Below are 8993 nucleotides of genomic sequence, written 5' to 3'. Positions count from 1 at the left end.
TGCTCTGTCTGAAGGGGGTGTTGTGAGGTCACCTCCCTGAAAGGTGTTGCCAGCCCCATTTTGCAGATGAGGAGACTGAGGGCTGGAGGGAGACATGGAGAGGCCTGAGGATATATGGCAAGTCAGGGTTAGATCTGGACACAAAACTCTTTCGTGTCCCGAGATGTCAAGTGACTGCCTGACACAGCATGGCACAGGCACAGGAGCCCTCTCTCCCCAGACAGACCCTGCCGCCTTCTCCTTAGGGAGAGCCCGGGTCCGAGACAGATGCCAATGCAACTCACTCAGAGGAGGAGGCGGTGTTGGGGAGAGCAGGAGGCCCCTTGGTGCACTGGAAGGAGGGCAAGCACAGCTCCACTTTGTGCAATGTGGGACTTGGGAGAGCAGCAAGGGAGGGAGTCCATTCTGGGTCTCGGGATTTGCACCCTTTAGAGACCAGCTCAGTGGCTATAGGGGAGAAGGTCTCGGGGCCTGTGTCTCAGGGTTTCTCCCTCTTTCTCAGGCATTCAGCATGTCACACACCCGGCCCACTCTCTAAAACGGCCCCTCCCCTCTGCCCTCATGACTGCCCTGCCTAGGCCACTCCCTCTCTCCTGGACCAGGCTCTTCTCCATTCTCCCTGGCCAACTGCACCTGCCCCAGCCACAGGCTACTCTTCCTGACACCCCCCTGGCCTCCCCATGGCTCCAAAGCCCTGGGCATCGCCCGTCTGCCTTCAGATCTGACTCCAAACTCCCCGCCTTCACACTGTGATTCGTCTCTAACCACACCGCAACCTTTCCTTTGAAAATCCCTAATGTTTCCATTCTGGAACCAAACTCTGGCCTTATGGGATATTCCTTCCAGGCCCTCGCCCTCTTTTCCATCCTGCATCTTCTCTATAGGAATATTGCCATGACCGTGTTACATCCTCCAAGGTTGATCGTATCCCATCTTCTTGGGCAAGTTCAGTGCTAACAGGGACTGGTCAGCTGGTTTTTCCCTTGGTGGGGGAGGCGGGGGGGTCAGGTGCACATAATGTGTATATGACTCCAGGATGGAGGACTGCTCCCATTGGGAAGGCATGGGTTCAGGGAGACCAGTTAGAAGCGGATGCTGGGACTGGAGCCATTGTTCTAGACTAGTCTGGGCTGGTAAGCCAGGGCCCTCCTGACCTAGGCTAGCCCACTACATCCGCATTCCTCTAGCGCCCTCTGCCATCCGCCTGCACTTCAGAGAGCCCCCTACTGATGGGAAGTTACCCTCAAAGAAAACACCCCTGTTAGAGATTTTAAATAAAATGTATTTCTTGCAAAATGTCAGCAGTCCCACGATTGCATTTTCTCCATAATAACGTATTTAGTTAACAACACCTGGCATTCACCAGGCACTTTCCTCCCTAGCTGCCCTGGCCCTCATCCCCGTGGTTCTCACAGGCATGGCCACAAGCCCTGGGCAGTTAGGCAGGAGAGAGACCCTGCCTGCCACTTACCACAGGAGGAATGGGGCCCATGACAGGAAGCAACGGGCTCAAGGCCTTCCTTTAAAGAAGAAAGGTCAAGCAAAAACAAAACAAAACTCATAGACACAGTCAACAGCATGGTGATTACAGTATGGGCGGCGGGGAGGCAGGAGAGGGTACAGGGGTTATACACGAGATGGAAGGAGACTTGACTTGGGGTGGTGAACACACAATACAATATACAGATGATAGCTTATAGAACTGTACACTAGAAACTTATATAATTTTATTAACCGTTGTCACCCCAGTGAATCCAATTAGAAAATAAAAAAACAACACAAAAAGATTGCCAATATACAAAATAGACCCCAAACCAACAATAATGCAAATAATATTAAACATTACTTAAGACAAAACAGCGCTGCCTCCCAAGCACCCTATTTGAAAATGTCGGTGCAATTAGGGCAGGGGGGGGGGGCTGGAGGAGAATTCATGTTCACGTCCCACACTCTGGCGTGGTCTCAGTGTGGCCGGGGAGTTCTCAGCGTGGTCTGGCGTGGTCTCAGCGTGGCCGGGGGAGTTCTCAGCGTGGTCTGGCGTGGTCTCAGCGTGGCCGGGGGAGTTCTCAGCGTGGTCTGGCGTGGTCTCAGCATGGCCGGGGGAGTTCTCAGCGTGGTCTGGCGTGGTCTCAGCATGGCCGGGGGAGTTCTCAGCGTGGTCTGGCGTGGTCTCAGCGTGGCCGGGGGAGTTCTCATCCTCCAGCTGTCCAGTTGCTTCATATGGTCCTGGACCCACTTCTCCTTTGGGTTGGCACAGATGTGCCTGGCCAGCTTGGTTTTGAAGCTGTGGATGCAAAAGCGCCCACACAGTTAGAGGGAGCACTTGGGGGTTCTACCCAAGAGGTGGACCTCCTTCCAGGAGGAGGGAAGGGTGTGGCAAGAAGGGGCCTCTGGACCCAGTCGCTGTTTGTGCCCCCCCTAGGGGAGGCTGGCCTGGCCACCAGGGCCTCGGCGAGGGTGTGAGCCGCGCCGTCAGGGAGCCAGCTGTGGCAGCTCACTGGCTCTCTCGGGGCCTTCGGTGATGTGGTAACAGGAGGATCTGGATGACACGGTCTGGTTATCTTATCCCCTGAGTACAAGGTCCTGAACTAGTCTGATGTCTATGTTCTGGGGCAGAACTTTGGATGAGGGGCTTTGGGGCGGGGGGCGGGGTGGGAAAGGAAGGGCAGGCTGAGGCGGGTGTGGAGGTGAGCAGGGTTTTCTACCCACATGACAGCTTTATGGGCACAGTGGCTGCTGGTGACTCGGTAGCTCCTCAGCTTCTGCAAAGGGATCTTCTTGTTGGTAGCTGTGATGCAGCAGGTGGACACAGTAAGGAGTGCACCTGGAATAAAGCCACAAGGAGAAGCCCTTCAGGAGGTGCTAGGTTTTCTCAGCCTGACTGTGGCAGGAAGCGTCTGGGGGAGGAGAGCAGGGAGGCCGACCTGGTCTCTCCCCCCAGGAGGAGGGCAGGGAGGCAGACCTGGTCTCTCCCCGCAGGAGGAGGGCAGGGAGGCAGACCTGGTCTCTCCCCCCAGGAGGAGGGCAGGGAGGCAGACCTGGTCTCTCCCCCCAGGAGGACGGCAGGGAGGCAGACCTGGTCTCTCCCCCCAGGAGGAGGGCAGGGAGGCAGACCTGGTCTCTCCCCCCAGGAGGAGGGCAGGGAGGCAGACCTGGTCTCTCCCCCCAGGAGGAGGGCAGGGAGGCAGACCTGGTCTCTCCCCCCAGGAGGAGGGCAGGGAGGCAGACCTGGTCTCTCCCCCCAGGAGGAGGGCAGGGAGGCAGACCTGGTCTCTCCCCCCAGGAGGAGGGCAGGGAGGCAGACCTGGTCTCTCCCTGCAGGAGGAGGGCAGGGAGGCAGACGTGGCTTTTCCCATCCCAGGTGCAGCCCTCCCGCCCTCGGCCCTGAGGCAGGCTTCAGATCTGCAGTCAGTTTTCCCAGCTGCATGGTGGGGACAGGTCACTGCTGACCTTGGAGGCCAGTGTGACCCATCCAGGCTATGACCCCCGGTCTGCAGAGTTTAGGGAGATCCGCTGGGGCCCAAGAAAAGGGCCTGGGTTTGGAGTGGGCAGCTTGGCTTCCATCCTGGCTTTGCCATGGCTGGGAGTGGGTGGGCTAGGACTCCTCTTGTCCCCACCTGGGCTCTACTTTCTGTTGCTAGAATTGGATGTTAAAGTGACTCTGCCAGGACCCCTGCTGCTCTGATAGGCTGGGAAGTGGGGCATGTTGGCTTAGGACCTCCCAAAAGGAGAGGGAACAGAGAGAAGGAGAGGGGGGAGGGAGAGAGAGAGCTTACCTGGCCCAGCGAGTACCTGGGCGCTGAAGGCGGCCACAGCCACGGTGAGCAGCAGGCACAGCAGCCCTGCGGGGACCTTCATGCTGGAGGCTGCTTGCGGATAAGAGCTTCCACGTGAGTTATTGGGGTCTGGGCTTATCTCGGCCTTATCTCGGCCTCTTCTCCTCCCCTCTTCTCCTCCAGCTGCTCTGCCTGCCTTTTATAGGACACAGAGAGGGTGGGAGCTCCCAGAGAGACGTTGGCCTGAGCAGGGGCCTGGTTTCGTCAACATGCAGGGGGGCTCTCCAATCTGCTGAGCCAGTGGCGGGGCTGCCAAGTGTTTCCCAGGAAATGCAAGAGGGAAGCTGTGGGCCGCGGCAGTGGTGGCACGGCTTCCTTCCGGCCCTCTTGCAGGACATGGCCCCAGGTGCCCGTGGCCTTGCTTAGAACAAAAGGAAAAACACTCCCTTGGGGAAGAGCGCGGCGTGCGGGCTTCACGCATCCTCATGCATCCAGTCTCGGCGCGGCGCGTGCCACTGTCACCGTGCCCACTCGGGGGGACCACTGAGTGACCGCAGGGATGACACCACTTCTCATGGGGAGTGAGTGGTACCTGGCAGAGAAAACTAGCCTGTGTACGCAGACCCACGGGGCGGCTGCCAGCGCTCATGGAGCTGCGGAAGCCCTTTCCGAGCCTGGTTTTATGTGGAAGTCCCACACGTAGACAAATCAAAGCCCACTTCCGGTGACAGGGCCTCCTCACACCACGACTGGTGCCCTTCTTCTACTCGGGCCCGGACAGCTAGGGTTTGACAATCACCGCTGCGTCCAGGCCCCAGTGGTCAGGAATGTCCATTGAGTTTCTGGAGTTGCGGGTGGGAGGGGTGTGCAACTTGCTGGGCGGTAGGGGCAGGCTGCAGTGGGGGTGGGACCCGGACAGCGCTGGCACCCATCGGAGCCGGGCCAGGCCTTTGCCCGAGGTTCCCGTTGGCCATGCTCACTCCTGGCTCCCGGATCTTGCTCACTGTTTGCCTGCCTGGGATCCTCTCCCCTCTGCTGTCCATTCTCGCGAGTCTTTCCACTCCAGCAAAACAAGCCCAGTGAGAGGAAAAGACAGAAAAACAAGGAGCCAAGATTAGTGAGATAGGAAGCGCTGATGTGACCCAAAGTTGGTGTCTGACAAGCCTGTAATGAAGCTAAAGCCCTCCTGAGACTGAGCATGAAGAAGGGAAAAAGGGCCCTAACCGGTTTGGCTAGGTGGGTAGAGTGTCAGCCTGGGCTGACAGTCCGGGGTTGTATTCCAGTCAAGGGTTGTAGGCTGGTCAAGGTGAGCGCAGGAGGCAACGAATTGATGTCTTTTTCACTTCAATGTTTTTCTCTCTCTGTCCCTCCCCCTCCCACTCTCTCTAAAAATCAATGAAAAAATATTCTTGGGAGAGGATTAACAAAAAAAAAAAAAAAAAAAAAAAAGAAAGGAAAAAAGGCACAAATAGCCAACAGCAGGAGTAGAAGGGACATCACCATGGAGCCTGCAGACACCAAGAAGAACCTATGCCAGTACATTTAATTCAGGAGAAATGGATGAACTCCCCCCAAACATAACTTACCAGACGGCAAGAAAAAGCTGAAAGGGAGAAGTAATTTTAAAACTATTAAAGAAATGCAATCAGTAAGTGAAAATCTCCCCACAACATACCCTCAGGCCCCAAGGGCTTTAACAACTCACTCATCCAAAGCACTCCAACAGTCATTTCAATCTTACACAATTTCTTCCAGAGAATATAAAAAAAAGTGTACACTTTTCAACTCATTTTGAGTCTTACATAACTTTGACACAAAAACGTATCAAGAACCAACAAGAGCCAGGCCGGTGTCGCTCAGTGGTTAAGCATCGACCCATGAACCAGGAGGTCACGTTTTGATTCCCGGTCTGGGCACATGCCCTGGTTGCAGGCTCGATCCCTGGGGGGGAGCACGCAGGACAGGAGGCAGCCAATTGATGATATTTCTATCTTTCTACCTTTCTCTTTCTCTAAAAATCAATAAAAACTGTGGAGTGCGGCTACAGCATTTGGACAGGTTCAAGCCTGGGACTAATGAAAGGGCACGATCCTCTCATGGCAAAGCCACGTGCAAGTCCCAGCACAATTATAGCCAAAGGCTATGGTTGTAAAGTTGACCTTATGGTCCGAACCTGTGGTCCCACATGGCTGAGTGATATGGGCTGCGGGAGGTGCATGTAATTGAGTAGATTGGAAACCTGTGAGAACGTTGTAAACTTCTTGACCACGCCCTTACTTTGCCTCGTGGAATCTGGCTACAAAATAAAGACTCGGCTTTCAGGCCGGGGCCCTGTCTCTCCATCAGAGTGCAGCGTCCCACCCAGCCCCAGCTTTCTTCTCTTGTCTGTCTTTTCTAAATTCTCACCGCCCCCTCTTAGGTTCACCCATGGCCGTGTCGGTTCGGCACAAAAAACATATTAAAAACCCACAAAACCAACAAGAAGATTGAAAGCTTGTCCCTCTAGAGACACACATCCCATTCTTTTCCATCCTCTTTTGTGGCTGGGGAAGCTCACCCGGGTGGATCACAGGAATGGGACTGCAGGTCCTCTGGCTTCAGGTTGGGTTCGGGCATTGGGGAGCCCCTCAGACACACAGGGTGACTCTGCATTGCTGAGAGGGAGAAGAGTTAAGATGGAGCACTTATTTCTCTGCTGTCTCCCCCCTGCCTCAGCCTGGGTGCAGCCAGCTCTCAACTGAGGTTTTTCACTTCACTCGCCACCACCCCCTTTACGGCTCGCTCCAGCTCTGGGGAGCCATGCCCTGCCCTTCTCTCTCCAGCTCTAGGGGTGGTCATCGCCCTGTTATTAGCACCCCTGTGGTTTCTCCACACCCAGCCTACCTCTTGGGAAACAGCATTTTTATTAAACCTTCCTCAAATCATTCCAATGTAAGCATCATCTGTTTCTTTCTGGAACCCTGACCGACATAGGTTTGAGTGCCAGAGGGGCCCTTCCAAATGGGGTCCTAGGAGTGGGTTGCTTATATATTTTAGGAGCACAAAAATGACAGCTGTTGGCATCCTTACTACTTAAAGCATCACCTGTATTAGGAAGGCAGACCGTTAACAAGTCCTCCAGGTGGGTCTCATGTGCACTGAAGTCAGAGGAGCATGGAATGACAGCCGTCCCGTGGCCATCTCTTATATACGGTGAAAAGCCACCGGAGGGCTCCTAAGGATGCTGGCACCTCTCACGACCTCCTCCAAATATCTCGCAGCACCCCCATAATGGACGTGACCCCTGGCCTGCCCGGGAGTGCACTTAGGGGATGGTGGAGCCCTTTGCACAGAACAGATCCATTTCAACAGATCCACCTCCCTGAGCCGTGTAGATGCCTTCCTAACCTCCCAGGGAAGTTCTAGAATTTCACCCTCACTGACGCAGGGGTCCTCAAACTACGGCCCGCGGGCCACATGTGGCCCGCCGAGGACATTTATGCGGCCCGCCGGGTGCCGCTGCCTGTCCTGCTTAGCAGCCAACTCGTCCTGGGCCCGCAGTACGGCGCAGTGGCAGTCATTCCCATTTCTAACCAGTCCCAGGTGCAGCTGCTGCGGCTGGTCTGAGGACCACGCTGGGAGAACGGCTGCTACAGTGGAGCGGGGTTTGGATCTTGGGGGGAGGAATGGGACCTGGGCGGGGAGGGCAGAGGCTAGGTGGTGATGCTGGTTAAGCAGAGGGGCAAGGTGGCCACTGTCACCCCAAGAAGCCCCAGAGCTGGACTGTTAGCCAGAGTGTTCTGACCTGCGGAATCTGTGGCTGTGATCAGGGGATCCCTAGACACGACATAGATGGGCTACTTACTAAGGTACTGCTTGACTTGAGGCAGAAAATCCTAGCTTTCATGTAGAAGAGATTCATGGCTTCTTGCTCAATGATCAGATCTAAGCCAGTGCATAGCCCTGAAGTGCCTGGGTGGAGGGGGCGCTGGGTCCCTTTCAGGAAGGGCCTTGCCATGCCAAGTCGCCAGGTGGAATACAGGACACCTAGTTAAATCGGAATTTCAGATCAGGAATGAGTAATTTTGTAACAAATATGCCCCTTGCAATATTTTTGCTAAATCTGGAAATCTGTGGGTTTATACTATAAACATTCCCCCAAGCCTTCCCCAGAGCAGCCTGCTGCCATGTAACCAGCGTGACTCCGCATTGGGGAAGGAAATGCTGGGACTCTCTGGTAATGGCCTTACAGGGATGGTATTCTCTGGAGACCTAAAAATTCACCCTGGCCCACCAGTCAGTGAGGGAGCAACAGACGTCTCCTAGACAGAAGAATTCCGTGATTTCAGAACCACTGTGTTGCTGTGGAGTCTTAGCATTCAAGCGTCCAGCAATCTGACTCCAGTGTCCTGGGCAATCAGGACATTGTTCTTTGCCATCTTATGTCGTCATGCCATAGGGCTGGCTCCACTATGCCCATGTGGCGGTTTTCAGAGGTTTGTTTACATGCTAAAGTCTATGCTCAAGGGATAACGTATTGGGAAGCTGGGTTATATGTCAGATTAAAGCTAAAATTGCTCCGGGAAGCAGAGCTGGGGGCACCCTGTGCTTACGCTTCTCCCTGCCCAACTCATTTTATTGTTTGAGGCTGGGAGGTATATTGACATAGGGCAGTGGTCGGCAAACCGCGGCTCTCGAGCCACATGCGGCTCTTTGGCCCCTTGAGTGTGGCTCTTCCACAAAATACACTTGCGGGTGTGCACGTACAGTGCGATTGAAGGAGTATCCTAATTAAGTTAATAACAATGTACCTACCTATGTAGTTTAAGTTTAAAAAATTTGGCTCTCAAAAGAAATTTCAATAGTTGTACTGTTGATATTTGGCTCTGTTGACTAATGAGTTTGCCGACCACTGACATAGGGCAACCTTTGCACTGTACGGAACAGATACCCAGCTGCGGGGGTGGCTAACGAAAAGGGGAGGGAGTCAGCACTAACTGGAGTTCTCTGCCCGAGCCTGGGTCTCTCCAGAGAAAGGCACGCCTGCAGCGAAGAGAACATTGCATTGCGACACTGAAGGGGAAGTCCAGCCACCACCCCGTAAACACGGCATGACCGCCTTACTTTCCCTTCACATCTGCCTGCAACACTGTCCTTTCCGGCGGGCCCCCACAGGAATCATTTGAGCCCTGTCTTGATAATGAAGGCTTCCCAGCCCATTCGAACTTTCACAGGGGA

The 8993-nt window shown here is 54.7% G+C and overlaps 1 protein-coding gene across 1 annotated transcript; it reads right to left on the bottom strand.

Moving 5' to 3' along the window:
* Positions 1–1264: 1264 nt before the first annotated feature.
* On the bottom strand, positions 1265–3945 carry LOC308253594 (C-C motif chemokine 13-like). The gene is made up of 3 exons (XM_080679216.1): positions 3777–3945; positions 2710–2824; positions 1265–2284 (listed from the first exon to the last, which is right to left on the bottom strand). The coding sequence occupies exons 1-3, from the start codon at positions 3856–3858 to the stop codon at positions 1963–1965; spliced, it is 519 nt and encodes a 172-aa protein (XP_080535342.1). The 5' UTR covers positions 3859–3945; the 3' UTR covers positions 1265–1962.
* Between the last annotated feature and the right edge of the window lie 5048 nt (positions 3946–8993).

This window comes from Plecotus auritus (genome assembly GCF_963455305.1).
Source record: "Plecotus auritus genome assembly, chromosome: 7".
Lineage (NCBI taxonomy): Eukaryota > Metazoa > Chordata > Mammalia > Chiroptera > Vespertilionidae > Plecotus > Plecotus auritus.
This window is presented reverse-complemented; position numbering and strand designations above follow the sequence as displayed.

What these genes read in the sequence shown, in the direction of transcription:
- LOC308253594 (XM_080679216.1), bottom strand. Translation starts at nt 3,858, where the DNA reads ATGAAGGTCCCCGCAGGGCTGCTGTGCCTGCTGCTCACCGTGGCTGTG. An exon ending in CCAGGTACTCGCTGGGCCAG is followed by an intron (nt 2,825 to 3,776) that starts GTAAGCTCTCTC and finishes GCTTTATTCCAG; the next exon opens with GTGCACTCCTTACTGTGTCC. An exon ending in TGTGCCCATAAAGCTGTCAT is followed by an intron (nt 2,285 to 2,709) that starts GTGGGTAGAAAA and finishes TTGCATCCACAG; the next exon opens with CTTCAAAACCAAGCTGGCCA.